Source organism: Calypte anna, chromosome 3 (assembly GCF_003957555.1).
Source record: "Calypte anna isolate BGI_N300 chromosome 3, bCalAnn1_v1.p, whole genome shotgun sequence".
Lineage (NCBI taxonomy): Eukaryota > Metazoa > Chordata > Aves > Apodiformes > Trochilidae > Calypte > Calypte anna.
Window position 1 is genome coordinate 45,288,878 of NC_044246.1, and position 17,631 is coordinate 45,306,508.

The 17,631-nt window shown below is 39.5% G+C and overlaps 1 protein-coding gene across 2 annotated transcripts in view; it reads right to left on the reverse strand.

The window, feature by feature from the left end:
- The window catches only part of PLCB1 (phospholipase C beta 1), a 399,975-nt gene that overhangs the window by 272,312 nt on the left and 110,032 nt on the right, over positions 1–17,631 (reverse strand). For both annotated transcript variants that reach the window (XM_030448781.1, XM_030448782.1), the window contains exon 3: positions 16,674–16,742. In XM_030448781.1, coding sequence (XP_030304641.1) covers positions 16,674–16,742 — 69 coding nt within the window. The remainder of the gene's footprint in view (positions 1–16,673; positions 16,743–17,631) is intronic.

Sequence of the window (17,631 nt, forward strand, 5' to 3'; positions counted from 1 at the left end):
GGGCTCCCTGACACATAGAGCTTCTTTATCAGGCCCTGATGTCACAACTTGCACCTCCCCCGGCTGCTACTCATTAAAATTTCCTGTCCTCTCATTGGTCTTTGGTTTCCCCTCCAAGGGAATCGCAGTCAGACGCTGATCCTTCATCCCTACCGGATTCGATACGTGATCACCACCATTTCTTTTGTTCAGTATAAAAGTGGCTAATAACAGAAGACAAGCACATCTCAAAATATAGAAACATTCCCTACAGCTCTAGAGAATGATGTATATTTTAGACATCACAGTTCAGTCTTTGTGACAGGACTCCTACCTATAGTATATATAAAAAACCAAATAATAGGCTTTTTAATTCTTTTTAAATAAAAGAAATTCTATTTGTTTTAATAGAAAACTATCTCCAGTCTAGCAAAAAGTGGATGATTTCCACTTATATTAATTATTTCAAAGGAGCAAGTAAATGTAAATATTTGCTATCTAAAATAATAAGTTTAAATAGCTATTGCTTCTAAAATACAGAATTTTTCCTCCAAGTGTCCCTTGAGATACTGTTTGCTAAAAAAAACAAGATTTTTTTTCATTTACTTCATTCAAAACTGAACAAAAACGGTGGAGTTAATAACAAGACTTTCTGGACTTTGCAAAAGCATGTTTAAATCCAGTGTCAGACACTGCCTGCATCACTCATCTCTGCACTGCAAAAAAGCTTTTTAAACACAATAAGCCATCCTATTTCTTTCCCAGACGTAGTTTCAAATATTAGCATTTTTGTTCCTTGTTTATATATTATTTCTCCTAGACACATACAATGCAACAACTCATCCCACTTTTCTCCGTTGTGATGACATTTCTTTTTGTTGTATTTGCTCATCAGTGGCAAAAGCAACTCGTGAAAGAGCGATTTTGGACGTGCAAAGCCCACTCAAGTTGGCTTTTCAAAGAACTTATTTGAAGTAAAATTAAAAGCAAGCCAATCAACTCGCTCTGGGTGACGGGAATGTTAAAGAACAAAGAACACTGCCACATATCTCAAGCATAAATAATACTGAAATACAGCTCCTTTCTTGTCTTTTCTTTAGTGAGTTGCCTGTTGATTGCCCATTTGTTTCCTGGAGACATTTCTAAGCTCTCTGCTTCCTAAACTCAAACAAAATCTATCCCTCTGCCAAACTGCAATCATAGACACTGATATGACAGTAAAGAACTGAAGGCAACAAAGGAAGCCTCATGTCTGTTGCTTCTACTCCCAGTCTCAGCAAGAAAATAATTTCTTCCTTTATTTTAGGGGTGGGCTTGCTCTGCCATCAAGAAACTGGAAAACAAGTGACATAATGATAAGCACCCTATAAATAGGTTTTGGCTTTACCCAAGAACTATGATTTGTAGCAATGGATATAAACAAGCTCCAGCTTTAAAGCCTGTGACAAACAATGATTTAAACCTACTTGGTTATATAAACAACTGTCTTTGAGGTGTAAGTGAGCATGAAAACTACTCCTCTGCTACTTTTCTCCAAAACTGGACCCATAGAATTAAATGACAGCTTTGGCCGTGCCCTCTTTGCTTTTTTTTTTTTTTCCCTGCATGTTGCTGAAACTACAGGACCTATATTAACACACATACAGTGGATCTTGACCTGTGGTGTTGCAAGTCTCAAGCATAATCCCACATAGAAGGACACAGAAAAACATGCATTTTTTAGCTTTCCTCAGCAAGTCAAACAATGCACAATATTCATCTGGCCTGACTGGACTATGAATTCACACAATTCATACAATTTTGTTCCCCTGGAGCAATACACAATGTACACCCAAGTGGAGAGAGAAAAATACCCATGTACATGTACAGAAAGCTCCACTATTTTAATGCAAATAGAAGCATTTTCTTTGCATCTCTTTCCCTGGCTAATAAGCAGGTTGAAATTGTAAGGTTCTCTTTCATATTTAACTGCAATTGAAAAAATTTTATACGAAACATTTTTATGTAGTGTTTGACATTAGGTCGAAGAATGAACGAAAATGCCATTTTTTCTTATACACTAAGTAATCCTGCAAATAGTTTTGAATTTATCATCAGGATAAACTCCATGATAACTGGTATGGTTACTACTCAGGGGAAAGCTGATGACAACAGTTTACATTCTCATCACTCATCTTAATTCTGTTCTACTTAATACAGAAATCTCTTTAAGCTAGGCTTTGTCTCCCAGTTCTCCAGTTCTGGGATCAAGCCATTCTTGATGTCCAAAACAAATACTTGGTCATTACAGGTTTCCTTCCAGCAAGGCTTCTAAAGCATACACTGAATGGTTTGATGAATCAGGCTCTCTAAGCAGAGAGGATATCAACACATTTCTTCTAGATGGGATGTACGTGGTTCAGCCACCTAAACCCAGCTCAGACAATTCTGACTCTGTGATTGTCAGCTCTCATCATGAAGCAAGTTCACAGAGGATACCAGATGTACAAGGAATCTTAAATAAAAGTGAGCAAACTGGTATAGGAGTGCTAAAGAGATGCTCATTTTAGTGCTCTCTTACTCTGCGGAGTTCCAGAAATTCTTCAGTTTGCTTTCTGAGTGGTGGAACAAAGCTAACTGAATGGATAATCTGAGTAATTACTTCAAATATTCATTTTACAACTATGAAACTACCTAAAGCCAGCATGGAGGCATTCACAGTGCCAGTAGCAGGCCCTTAATCTTGGGGGCAAGAAAAAGGGAATCTCCCAACCTCATCATCTCCAAGCATAAAGTCTCTTTTTGGTCTGTGCAGAGAGGCAGAGCCTTCTAGGGAACAACTCGTGGCTCCTTCATCAGGGTGGCATAGCCTGTGACATGAGGACCATGTACTCTACTGTTCCTCCTCTTCACCTGCAGCAATGCTAGCTCTGATAGTCTCTCTCATAAATGTCCATTTTCCATATTGCCAATAATAACACTGTTGTAAAGAGCAACTGTCTGAGAGTAACTGGGGTTTGCCAGATGGCAAAAAGCTAAAGGAAATTGTATAACACTTGTTTACAGCCTAGTAAGTTTTACCTTGGCATTTGTAATTTGCCCAAAGATGTTTTCCACTAAAGAAGAAAACACAGTACCTGCATTTCAAATATATGGGGATTTAAATGGTTGTTAAAACAAGTTAGACTGTGATACTCAAAAAAACCAGTAAAGAGTTTCTTTTGATTACATAATTTGTAAGTGTGATATGCAAAAATTAAAGCAGCAGTATCAGCTGATCATGGTTTGAGAGAACAAATCACCTTAAATATAAATCAAAAGGAAAAGCAATGCTTCATCAAAATATGATCAGACCTGAGCACACCTTTTAAATTCTCCTTTTTTATGTAACTAACGGTTAAATAATCCCACTTCTCCTCCCACCATTTGCAACTCTCCTGTCTGTAGCAGAATGTAAAAAAGACAGTGTAAAGAAGTCTAGTTCGCCTAAATGAAATACTGCCACAAACGTATCAGTGTCTTTAAAATGAGCTAGATCCTATTCATTGTTGCTGTAAATAACAATTTAGAGCAGCAATAGTTCCCCAGGGGAGACTGTCCCTCAGCAAAAGCCAAGAGAAATTTCCCACTACCCTGGGAAAGCCAGGATCTGCTGACAAGGCTCCATCATCTACCCTGACACACTCTGATTCTTCTATTTGTTTCAACATGCAGGAAACCATTCAAGTAGTCTGCTTTAGTTCACTCTGACTCAGATTTGTTGTTTTCTTCATAAATTTTAATGACAGCCAAACTGCCACCACTATTTGGGAGACAAATGTCACTACATTTTCCCTTTATATTGTGACCCTACCTAGCACAACCACTCCAATTCTGCCACTTCATTAGCAAACATCATTTTGAAGCTATTACTACTAAGGATTCACAAGCACAGCATATAGTTTCTCATATAGATTTTTTTTAAAAATGTATTTCATTACTCTTGGAGGTAGGTTAACTCAGAATGGCAACAGCAACAACAACAAAAATCTTTGTGTAATTTCAGTTATGGCATTATCAATACTGGATGCACTTCAAAACAGGAAAAAAAAAGCACTTGGTATGCATTACAAGTCAGTCCTGCAGTCAGTGTAGGTCCCCTCAATTACCAGAACTTTCAATCACAACATTTCTTATAAAAATCACTGAGCTGCTAATGCTTTTTTCTGTATTTGGACACAGAAGAAATGTTTTGTTTCCTCTGAGCTATTTTTTTTTTAAAATCCAATTATTTACCAGTTGTGATTAACTCTGACATTTAATGCTGTCTAAGGACCAGGACTGGATATAACTGTTTTACAAGAAAAGAAGAAATCCAGACCCAAAGTCCCTACTTAGGGCCAAACCTTGCCAGATTCACAGCTTGCTGGAGAGGACCTAGCCCCAACAGTTCACTTTTCTGTTTGCACATCACACCTGCTCTTCCACTCAGGTTCCTTACTATTGCAGACATGGCAGGATTAAAACAATCCAATTATGAAATTATTTGCAAGTTATACCTACACTTTAGTTAAGATTCCTCCAGGAAAATGAGGGGAAAGCATATTCTTGTAAGAGGAGTTACTATAATTGGAAGTTCAGCATCTGGAAACTGGTCTCCCTTGATGGGAATGAACCCAGACACAGAGGCAGTGCACAACAGAGCAGCAAAACATCTGCTACCATCCAGGCTTGTTCATAAATCGCACATTTGCAAGCTCATTCTAATTCCAAAAAGCAACAAAGAAACTGGATACTGAAAATGCCACAGCCAAAAGGTCCCGGCCAAGGGCATTTCTTCTCCCAAGCAAGGTAATTGGGTTTTTATTCAAATTCCCTAAGTTGAACAATGTAACTCAGAAGCTCACAAACCTGAACCACAAAGAATCCACACCTTTAGAAGAGCAATCTGGTATTTTAATAGGCTGCTGTCATTTGCAATTGCATGCTCGGGTTTTTTATGCTTTCTTCGGTGATTCAAGCAAGTTTGTTCTATGAAGTAAAAATAGAGCTATGCTGACCCATAGTGTGAGATCAGCACTGAATCTGCCCTTTCTACACACTCTCTTTCTAGGACATGCCACAATCCCAGAGCACCAGTTCATTACCAGTATTTCAGTAAGATTCTTGAAATTTTAGGCTGGCTAAGAATTCAATAGAAACTTCAGGAGCATGAACTCAAGTTCACATTGAAGAGCAGGTAAGTTCTGGAAACATGTTACTCACTTTCTGTACAACAGGAATAAAACATAGGTCCATCCATGGCATTTCCCAGCAGATTGATCTTCTCAAGAGGAACCAACACCTGATTTTTATCATCAAAAGACTAAATATGAAGGATATTGGACACTTGCAGTGCTAATAATTATTAAAAGCTGACCCACATGCAGAAAGCAACCCCTAATTCTGTCTATATGCACTGGTCGTGCACATCAGCCATGTCAAGAATTGGCAATTTTGGCAATTTGAATCTGTAGTGGTAGAAATGCTGTAGAAATGCTTCTCCTTGGGAAGGATATATCCATGATGCAGTTGAAACTCAGAACCTTGCTAAATCAGGTGCAGTATCATACAGCAGCCTTTACTAAGAATACACTACAATTTACTCCAGTGAATCACCAAGGGTTGAAATGAAGCAAACCTTTGGTCCTCAGAAAATTCTCTTTTAGCACTGACAGACAACAACTGTGCTCCTACGTGCATTTACTTGTGCATCAGTAAGTGTCATCGTGCCATCCATTTTGCAGGAACATCCCTGCAGATGGCTCATTAACACCCCAGGAGTGGAACAGAGTGAACTCCCTATTGGCAACAGCTGACAGTTTTGTTTATTTAACTAGGATTAGGTTGGGAGGTGATGGAACTGAGAAAGCCAGAGGTAAAGGTTTTTAATGACTACCTTACAAATACTACCCAGGATTCATTTAAAAATGAAGTAGGTATTCATATGCCTTACTTGGTAGTATAATCCTATCTATAATTAAAATGGAATGGGGGTTGGTTTCTTTTGTTTTCAGAAAAATCCTACCCTATATAAAAAAACATAAATCTATTGGGTTATTTGGATGAACTTGCCTTTACCTTCTTATACATCCACAGTACACAAGAGCAAAGAAAATAGTCTCATTTCAACTTGATGCTCTGGAAAAACAGTAGTGTGGATTTTACATGGATATACTGATTTTATGACTTTGGAAATAGTGATAGTTTCCTTCTGCTTTATAGTTCAGCTGGGCCCTGGGCTATTTCCATTTGCTCCCATTAGTTTTCTTATCTCAGCTGACTCTTCTAAGTCCCACTTCCACATACCTAATAAAACGTTTCCCTGTAATACTGATGGAGGTCTCCCTCCAGGACACCTGTGTCACTACAAGGCACAGCAGCACATATGCCATAGACATCATGTCACTGGTGTGGCTTGTGACATGCCTTGGGACATGAGCAAACAGACTGAAAAGCCACAGTGATCAAACAAGGATTATTTATGGCATGGGCTGTAATTATTTAGCTATGTTTCTTCCTATCACTTTTTCTTAGACATCTGCACTGGACATCTGCAAGGAGGGGTTAACAAATACTAGGCAAACATTAGTTTGAGGAAGAGGAGGATGAAGGGAGACTTTATTGCTGTCTATAACCACCTGAAAGGACATTGTAGAGAGGTTGGTGCTGGTCTCTTCTCACAGGTAATTAGCAACAGAACAAGAGGGAATGGCTTCATGCTGCAACAGGGTAGGTTTAGACTGAGCATTAGGGAAGAAAATTTTCACAGAAAGAGTGGTCAGACTCTGGAATAGGCTGCCCAGGGAGGTGCTCAAGTCACCGTCCCTGGATGTGTTTAAGTGTCGTTTAGATGTGGTGTTGGGGGATATGGTTTAGGGGAGAACTTTGTAGAGTAGGGCTGATGGCTGGACTTGATGATCCCAAGGAGCTTTTCCAACCTGAAAGATTCTATGATTCTATGCAATTTTACAACCAAATGTGCTTAGCTCGGAGACCAGGAAAGTGCTAATGCAATATGGAAGATAATGAACTTTGAAGCTGGCAGCTGCTCTATTGGAGTTTAAGCAAGCTTAAATAACTTCAGTATTGAAGAAAACTTTTTTGTGTGTGTGATTTCTCAATCTCAGAAACAAATCTCTCGAGATACAAGCTCTGACCAAAGACAGTTTATACTTCCTTAAACTCAACCACAAATTGCTCAGTTTCTGCCATTTGCCCAAGGGTTTTCAGAAAGGGTTTAGCATGCCCTGCAGCACATAGGCAGCCCCATCCAACATGAATAACAACCAATGCTGACCCACCTCTGCTTCCCCCCAGCTATCCAGTACCCTGTCATCCTGTCAATAGTAAACCACTTTTCCCTGCAGAGCTGAGTAGGGGGAACTTTCAAACAGTTGCAAAGAAACTGGCATTTCTGTCAGCCATGGTACTCAGAATTTACACCCAATCCTTTTGCTTCACAGTGGTCTCTTTTCTAAGCCTAAATGATTTTGCTCGGTTCCACAAGGAGATATTGAATGAGCCATTTATATGCAGATAACAAATATATCAAACCTTTGCAACTAATAAAAACCTAGCTGTTTTGTCCAACCAGTTTTTTCTCCAAGTAGTTATTTACAAAATAAGAGATGCCATGGAAAATCACCAAGCTGGATTCCAGTAAAACAGGAAAATTTAAATCATTTGCTCTAAACAATTGCAGAAAAATCACTCTGCTTTGGCATTTTCACTCTAGCTTGCTGACTGCACATTTGAAGCTTGAGAATATTGCACTGCCATCAGTTCTCTCTCTGGATGCACAGCTTCACACTATTGATAAAATAGATACTTTAATATTTATGAAAAATTTCTAGATGGAGATTACCACCCAGAAGGAAAGAACTAGTATGACTCATTATTTAGTGTCTTTACATTTTCCAGTGAAAAACTTTTAAATTCTTTCAACACTGAGCATTCATGACGGAAGCTGAATGCAGCATTTCTTATGTGTATGGAAAGCAAAATTTTACTTATTAGTTTTTGTATTAGCACTTAGGACATATACTTTTTTGTATTTGGCACTTAGGAGCCAAACACACTTTTAGATGTATGGACACTGTAAAAAAAGGACCCATGCACACAGGCAATGGCTGCCCACAGCAGAAACCATGAGGCTCGGCAGAAGTGGTACCTGCTAACCAAGACATGACACATTGCAACCTGCCTCTCCTGCAGTGAGCCTTATCCCACAGCAGGAAGAGGCAAAAAGAGGAATTTAAACCTTCAAGCTAAAAGAGCACCAAGGTGATTAGAATCATCTACACCACTGCAGCAAGTATGCTGTAGCACTGAACCTCAGAGCTGCATGAAGCACATGGTCAGGAGATGAGTCCATCCCCTCCGGTCTGTTACTTTATCTCCCTCTGCCACAGTCTGAAAGCTCACAGGAGGAGCTTGTGTGTGGCCTTAAAATAGTTTCAGAGTTATTATGCATGCCTGAGAGCTCAGAGCTTAAAATCACATGTAAAGTCATACTAAAGGAGAAAAAGGGGGAAAAGAGAAAGCTGTACATAGGTTTGTTCAAAAACATCTCTTCAGCGGTAGCATTTAAAGCGCAGCTTTACTGATACTCTCTGGGTGTTCTCACGAACTCAAAAACCACAAAAATAGTTGAGCAGTGTCTTCCTTTTCAAATTTAATTGTCAAGTTTTAAAACCACATTCACAAAATGTCTTCATCTTCATTAAAATACAGAAATTCTTATTATATACTTCATACTGCATACTTTGGCTTGAAAACACAGAGACAAAAGGATGGATGTGTCCTAAATATAAGAAAGAAAAACTGAAAACTAACAGCACAGAAAGATAACTGAAGCCATCAGCGAACAGAAATATAAATAAAATCTTTTTGGCAGTGATCCATAGTGAAAGCCCTGGACAAACCTGTGCTTTCTACCATACCCTGAATGTTAGTAGATAGCAAATCCAATGAACTATCCAGACCACGCTAAGTTACACAGTGTATGAGAAGGTCCCAGTTAGAGGATTAGAGGATTGCCAATAAAATCATCTTCACCAATTTGGGCCATTCTGGATGGTCCACCAGGACGCTGATGGTCTTGGAGGTATCCTCAGCCTCAGGCACAAGCAGCCACCTGAAGCACATCCCAGCCAAGCAAGGAATCTCTGGAGGCTTTGGAGTGCAGGTGCAAAGCTCTTGTCCTCATCCACTCTGCTAAGCAAGCCCCCAGGCTGAAGACAGGACTTGTGACTCGATGGAGCAAAAAGAAAATGGCTACAGGGCTTCTACTGAATACCCTCGGCTTCGTCTACACTTTAAAGAAGCTTTGTTTTGCTTCGAGAATAGCATGAATAATGGTTCTCATAGTGAAGTTTCTCCAGGGGATGGAGAAGCAAAGACTTGTTCTCCATGCCCCCTGGAGTGCAGCACCGCCAAAGAAGTTAACCTTCAACAGATAAAACAAACAAACAAAAATACAGAACAAACCAAAAAACAAACAAAAACAAAAAAACAACCCAGAACAATCAAACAGAAAAAAAACCGAACCACAAACGAAAAAACCCAAAACAAACTCCAAAGCCTCCAAGCCATATAGACGCCTGCCTTCATTACTGAATAAGCAGCAGGACTTCACTGTGGGTAGCAAGGAGACCTTTTCTGAAAAAGGTCTGCACTGGTGGGGAAAATCTGGCAGAGAGCAAGATGCCAAGTACCATGAGTAGCCTGTTCAGCCTTATGCAGATAGGTTCAGGGAACTGGTCAGAGAAGGGCAGAGTGTGGCCCTTCCACACCCAGATATGGTCCCAGACAAAACCTCCCAGCTCTCACCATGCCCACATCCCCCTTGCTCTTTGCCAGATTTCAGCTAATTGCATTTCCATCTTCACAGCTGCAACCACATACACACTGGTCAAATATCATCAAAAGAATTTAATCTTCACCTTCCTCAATAAATTAAAACTCCACTAAGAGCAAATATTTTGTAATCTGGCTATTATGATGAAAAACAAAACAAAACAAAAAACAGCCAGGTAGAAGAACATACAATTTGGGCAGGGGGGGATGTTTGACGATGTCACCATTATCCTGGGAATGGGAAGAAGGCGAGCTGTGTACATACTCCCTTGTTATTTCTTTTTGGCAGAAACAGAAGATTACTTAGGCGTAATTTACATTAGAGTTTCTAATTTGGCACCAGGGTTGTTGAAGGGAAAGCAACGTGCATTTATAACCAGTTAAAAATAACAGCACTAGCGGCATTTGAGAGATGCAGAGCAACAGAAGTCGGTGCTGCAAGGGGCAGGCTTGCTGCTCTCCTCTGCCATCCACATAGGCAGCTGACTTGTTCAGGAAATTTACTGAGTGGACACAGAAAAATAATTAAATCTATTTGCCATTTCCCACATGTAGTAGGGTGGTTATTAAACACAGTGTAATTGTCCCAGCATAGACTTATAATAAAGAAATCAGTAACTGCTTGGCTTTCAAATACTTGAGAAGTGACAGAGGTCTCTTGTTCTCCCAATAAAAGAAAAACAACCTGACTACAAAAATCATAAGCTGACAGAAAAAATGTATGTTCAGATACCATAAGGAAATCAAGCAATTGAATTAGGTTTATTTTGACAAGCTTTTGGACCCATAAATTAAAATATAGAACCTCATTTATAAGTGAATCAACAAAGTGCTCTCTGCGATTTATTTATCAGCGTGTGTGCTTTGAGTGAGTTCACAGAAAGTTCTTCACCTGTAATGGGAAATTGAGGCAGTAGGTTTAAAAAAAAAAAAGACAGAAATAGGAGATTATTAACAACATATCAGACAGCTTTCTTACTTTCTGCTTCTCTGCATAAATTTATCTAGACCTCAGCAAAATCCTACTGATTCTAAGTCAGCACAACAGAGTGTGGAAGAGGGAAGATGCAGAACACAGCAGTCTTGAGAGCACAGTGAATTCAAGTAGACTACCATAAACTCACATCCCTGAAAATCAGCAGATTTTCAGTTACATAATTATTTTTAGTTTCCTTGTTAGTTTTAGAGCCCACCTAGTTAATGAAATAATTTTTTTTTCCTCTACAGATGTGCTTGGAACAATCAAACCATCTGCAGTATGTAGCTTTTAAATTACAGCTGAGATTCTCCTAAAATCATTTCAGTCTCATGCATTTCAAGAAAACCCACTAAATACAAAGAGGCTGGTAATGATACTAATAGTACATGAGGTCTTGAAAAATTTCTGACATTAAAAAAGCTTGATTATTTTTCTCTGTAGAGCTTAAAGTGGGAAAATATGAGGCAGGGGGCTGTGAGTGCACTTTAAATTGGGAAGTACATTCTATAAATATGTCGGCATTAGAGTGATCCCAACATTCACAATTTCGTCTCCTACAGGTTCCACAGCCCAAGTCATTAAAAGAAATTCATTTCCTGCTGAATGATTTATGGCATCTTTTAGGGAAAATAGGCTGATCAAATGCATCAAAAGTTTTCAGTATGAACATTTGCCATAGGGTTATTTACTTATTCCTGCTAACTCATCTTGATATTTCTCCTTGCCACTAGAAACACACAGTTGCATTAAGATTTTAGTTTCCATAGAAACTGTTATTGGCTCAAGTAAATACAAAATGGTAAAAAGTGACTTCTCTAGTCCTGTGAGCATGCCTGCAGCTGCCAAATTTTCACCCCCTAAACTTTCACCAGTATTTGCTGCTGCGTGACATTTTAAGCTACGTCTCCCTTTCAAGGGCATGAGCCCTTCCGAGCAGCACTTCTTCCTTTCACAGAAGGTATGTGAATATTCAGAGCTATTTCTATGCCTCATTGTAAAAAATGTATTTTTGTCTCCTATGCAAAATAAATGCACTGCTGATTTGCAGGTCTCTTTGCTAAACTTTGCAACAGAAAAGATGACTCTCCATCAGTCTGCACGTCAAAACATCGCTTGAGAGACTATCAGCTAATGTGAAAACAAAAGGAAATAAATAATTTCTTTACTGCAACTAATGATTTTCACATTCCTTCAGCACTTCAAAATAGAAACAACATAAGCCCTGACCATTCTGACCCTCCACCCTTGCTGACACCAGTGGCAGCTCCGAGTTCTTGAAAGCTGTGAGAAAAGGCATGCCAGGCTTCAAGAAAGTGATGCAGAATTTATGGGCAGTCACGTCTTCAAAAGGAAAAAGTGAACTGTGTATTAGCCTCCTCAAAATTTCTCCTGCTGCCTTCCTAAATGATTCTAATGCTTCCTGAAAAGACAGTTCTGATAATCATCTTATATTTCTGCATAAATTTAATTGTATTTAGAATTCAGGTACTTTTCCCTAACATACACATTTATTAAGTCTTTCCTTTTTCTCTTCAGAACATTACTTTGATTTCTTCCTCTCTTTTAGAGATCTGCTGCAGTGCTCTGTGCTGCCCGAGATTTGCCCTCATTCCAAACCATCAGTCTTTGCATGTATATTGCACTGAGATGCAAAACTCCGTTACCATTTCTGAAAACAGCAGTTGAAGACAGAAGGACTCATCCCTGACAATGTGGAATTAGGCACTGCCAAAGCTTCTCAGTAACACAGGGATGATTTGAGTATACTGCTTACTAATTTTGTGTCAGAGGATGATCTTCTCATCCCCAAGCATCAGGTGTTTTGGTATCCACTAAAGATCTCCCTTCCCTTAGGAAACCTCGTTTCCTATGATAGACTTGCTTGGTTTTCAGATGCCTCAGCACTTTGACTGATCTAACCTTTCATTTTTGTCTCTCACTTATTTTGCTGTAAAACCATTCTGACACCCTGTCCAACACCCCCAGGGTTAAACTAACCCCCAAGAGCTACAAATTCCCTTTGGGTACCATTAGGCACCCAAAGTAGGAAAGACTTGTGCAAGTTTCGTGAATTTGTTGTCTTCCCAGCCCTGAACACAATATGAAAGAATTAGTGAACATACCATGGATGAAAACAAGTTTTGAGTTTCCTAGAAAGATAAACACAATCCACAAGTTGGAGAAGGAGAAATCATTTTTCATCCAAAGTATCAAGCAGAGCTGACCACAAGCACAGCTGCAACCTAGTGCTAGCATACTAACTTTGAGCTCTCAGCTTGTTTCTCATGATACCTTAACTTGACAGCTGGACCTTTGTGCCTTCATGGGAACTTTTGAAGCTAAACTTAATGAGGAATAGAAAAAGCAACCAGACTTCCTGGATGAGAAACTCAGAAGGAAAAAGCCCTGAGCTTATAAACAGTGTAGGGTAGCATAACTGCATTTATGTATCCCATTTTTTGAGTCTACTGTTACCCTTCTTTAACACATCCTATTGCCTATGGAATAATACAAAACATGAAGTTTCCTAATAGTACTGTTCTCCGGAGCACAGACAATGCCCACTTAGCCAAAGCATTACAGAAGACTATTCATATTTGGACTTTATTACTGGAGCAAAATATTATAACATCTTCAACAAATTTAGGGACACTGGAAAAAAAAAAAAAAAGAGTACAATGCCTTCTAAATAAAACTGAAGCATCTGCCTGTTTAAAATTCTCCAGAATGAAAAAGCTGGGGGGGGGCTTTGTTTCGTTTTTTCTATGACAAGAGCTGGAAGAAGCAACAACAAACATGCAAGACCAATAACCATACATATATCTGTCTGGACTTATGGAAAAATAGAGTGAAAAGTACATGTCAAGCCACAATGCTGAAAGAGAAACTAATTGAAAAACCTTCTATTTTTCTCAGAATTAAGAATACTGATGGTTGTGCAGAAGGTACGCTGAACACAGCATGAGAACAGACTCTGTTTCTAGCCATCAAAAAGACCAAGAGCTTGGCAGATTAATTAAGCTACCAAAGAAACATCCCTGCTGGTGGGTATGGCAGCATATGGGGAAGAAGTGTGTATTCCAGATGGAGATGGGGACGAAAGTTTTTTGGTAACTATGACTGCTTATAGTCCTCTAAAATAATTACTTGCTGGTGGTCTTCTGTAGCAGCACACCTAACAGCTTCAGGTAGCTTAATAAGGTGTCGTTAATGACACTAAAACTTAGTTTACTATTGAAATGAAATGAAAATTATTTCTATTTTTTTAATTTAATAGAAAATTTAATTTAATAGAAAAGGCTTATTAAGGATGACACTTCTATCAAAAGGCAGCAGAAGTACATGAGAAATACAGTAAATGAGGTTTAAAGATTCCCATTATTATTTAAAGTTCTTAATGACAACCCACAGATGAAATGCACTCTTAGAATTCTGAAAATAGATTGTAAAAATTGCATAAACTTGCAGAAGTTCCCTCATGTGATACAAAATTGTCCAAGACTACAGACAGAGAGAGGGATGGCAGGGGAATTAATTGAAAATCACCTAAATCTATTGTTCTACAGTGGAAGTTGCACCAATGCATAACAGCACAGTGCCTTGCTGCCTGGCAAGGCTACAACAGAAAGAAAGTTCCCATGTCATACAATCATTACAGTTGGAAAAGATGTCTAAAATCATGGAGTCTAACCCTCAGCCCCATCATGCCCACTAAACCATGTCCCCAAGTGCCATGTCTGCACATTTTTTTAGCACCTCCAGGGATGGTGACTCTTACAGTTCCCTGGGCAGCTTGTTCTAGTGCTGATTCCACTGGATATTGAGATCAAATTCTGGGATAGCTGATAAACCTTTTAAGTGGTATCACAGCAGAAAGATGTATTTGTTGCTTAGACAGCTAAACCACATTCCGTTTTTTCAGCTTATACCACAGGCTGTGTTACACACAGTGCAAGAGGCTCTGGAGGTACAAGAGAAGCACACCACAACCATCCTCTTGGGTACAGCTCAGACTCCTCACCACCTGCACCATCAGCATGTGCATGACCACACTTCTACTGTGTAATAAGCAGGCTGGGAATGACTTCTAAGCATGCTACCTGAGGGAACCCCATAACCACAGTTCATTATTTATGTACACCTGAGAGCAAGGGTTTCTCTCACCTGAAAGTAGAGATGTGCAAAAGAACCTCTGAAAAGCTGGGGACCTTGGCAAGTATCCTGCAAACACGGTGCTGCTCTCTCAAGCCACTGTACCAGGGGTTTTACCAGAAACCTTCACGCAGTCACAAGCTGCTACTGCTTGACTTAGAGCCAAGCCTTCTTGCTGCTACGTGAGTTTTAGATCTTCTGTGGATGTGAGACAAACAGGGCTTCTGTAAGCCTCACTCACCTGCAGTTAACACCCTTTTGCTCAGCCTCACAGTGTGGATCAAAGCAAAACAGACACAAGTGGCCCCAAAACGGGCCAGGGTATTTTGTTTCACACCATGTGCAGATCCCAACAACAGCCAACCCAGGTGCTTTTTTCAATCTGTCCACACACAAATCAACGACAAAAAGCAAACTCATTCACACAGGTGGTGCATTTCACTACCCTGAAAGTCAGGATATTCCCATACCTTTCATTTAATGCCACTGCTGTCAATTTTCTTACATGTTGTAACAAAAACAGCCTTTATGTAACCTAATAAATAAAAGTCACCAATGCAATAGATATGCATAAATTTTAGCTAAAACCATTTTGTTAGAAGCACATGAATGTCCTCTGTAAAGTGGGTAGCATTTTAAAATAATGTTCTAGCCATTGTTAATACTTTATTGCTATTCATCATAAAACCATTAATCATGGTGAACTCATTTGGTATTAATGCGGATGTCATAAAGTACTTCTGTTGCATTTCAATTATAACTCAGCCTTTAAAATGCTGCCAGCAATAGATGGAAAGCTTTGGAAACCAGATTTGAATAGTCTTTTCAAAGATAACTACAATCACATTCTGGCACAAAGAAACAACCTTTTCCATTTCTAATGCCTGCCCTTCAAGGGGCTGAGGAGCTCATAGGGCTGTGTCCTGACCCTGGACTGGGAGCAAGGAAGGGGGAGCCCAGTGGGAGGCTCTGGGGAAGCCATGGCCATCCAGACCCAGCCATCTTTCCCCCTTCCCTCCCAAGATGGGGATAGAAGAAGCATTCCTTAGGGCTGCTTTAACCCCACTAGGCCCCAAAGGAGATTTCCTTTTCACGCCCTTAAGGTGATTTCCTTTTTTTCCTATCCTTTTTGTGATTCCCTGAGGCTTGCTTCCAGAGATGAGTGCTTTGGGTTTTTATTCTGATTTGTAGAGTCTGCCCAAACAAAAACACCAGGGAGAACATGTATCTAACAACCTGCTGTCTTTAGAGACTGCAAAGGAGTATGCACTACATCTAAGTGGACCTCAGGGAGCTGATATCCTAATCCCTCTGAAGACAGCTTAAAAAAACCCCTCTTTCTTTCCACAAGAGTCACTGAAAAAGGAAAACAGGCAGCATAAAATGCAACATGGACCTAAATAATTACCAGCCTCTTGCCATCAGGGAGGCTAGGAACTCATATAAATTCACCTCAATGAAACAGGATTTTTGTTCTCTTAACTGCCAGCAGAGCTTCCAGCAGCATTTTATATATAGGGTCAAATGACAAAGATTCGACAACTGTAAAGCTCCTCGATCTAAAACTGTGTTAAATGGAGAAAAGACAAAACACTTCTCGGTAGTAGCTAATGGAATTTAAAATAAAAAATTCTTGCATATAATTTCCATTCTGTTTCATTTAGGTCATCAACGTAGCATGTAAGCACACAGCAAAAATTCCTACCTTGGGAGCTCTGGCATGTTTTCCACATCTGGCATCTTTGACAAGGCTGATATCTAGCAGCTCAGTCTCCTAGAAGAAATGCAACACAAGTAATTATTACATTAGTCAAAAGCCTTATTATGTTAAAAGTATCCCACTTCCTACATCTCTCAGGGGTTGGACTGTTAGCAATGATGCCTGTCCAGACTGAGGACAGTTTCAAGAGTGCTCTGTCGCACTTAAAAAATTCTAGTAGTAATACTGAAACCTCAGACAGAGAACTTGGCTGCCTTAAAAATGTGTAGATCTCTTTTAAAATATATATCTCTATATATAGATAGATATAGATATAGATATATGTCATATGAGTCAAGATTATTTCCTGGATCACTAAATACCAGACGCTGTGATTTTTTGTTTTCTTTCTTTTTAATACAATTGCAGCATTTTGATGCTAGTCAAAGTGTGAAAAAGGCAATGTTACAAACAGAAACGCCTGCCTCTGCAATACGAAACCTACTTTTTTGCTGCCAGAACATTTTGAAAAGTGCATATAAAAGCCAAGAAGTGTTATATCTACAACAATAACAGGCTCCAATACTTCTAGTGACTGCTGCTCAGTAAAAACCATGTACTTTTGACATGCATTTCATTGCTCATATGTTACTCTTGAGTTGTGGTTTATACAAAACATGCTGTACTTGGAACAAAACTGGCATATGATGACAGCTTCTGTTAGGCAAATTCCTGTCCTCACCTACACATGTGAAACATGAAGAATCTCCTTTCAATGATAACCTCTTGGGTCTCCACCTTCCCTGCCAGTGCCTGGCAGCACAGGAAGGATGGGGCCTTAACCAAGCTCACGGTACCCTGAGTGCACTTGCCACTGCAGGTGGTCCTCTACCATCAGCACAGAACATTCAACTCTCCAAACATGCAGCAAATTATAACCTCCAGCCAACATCATTTTCCCCAG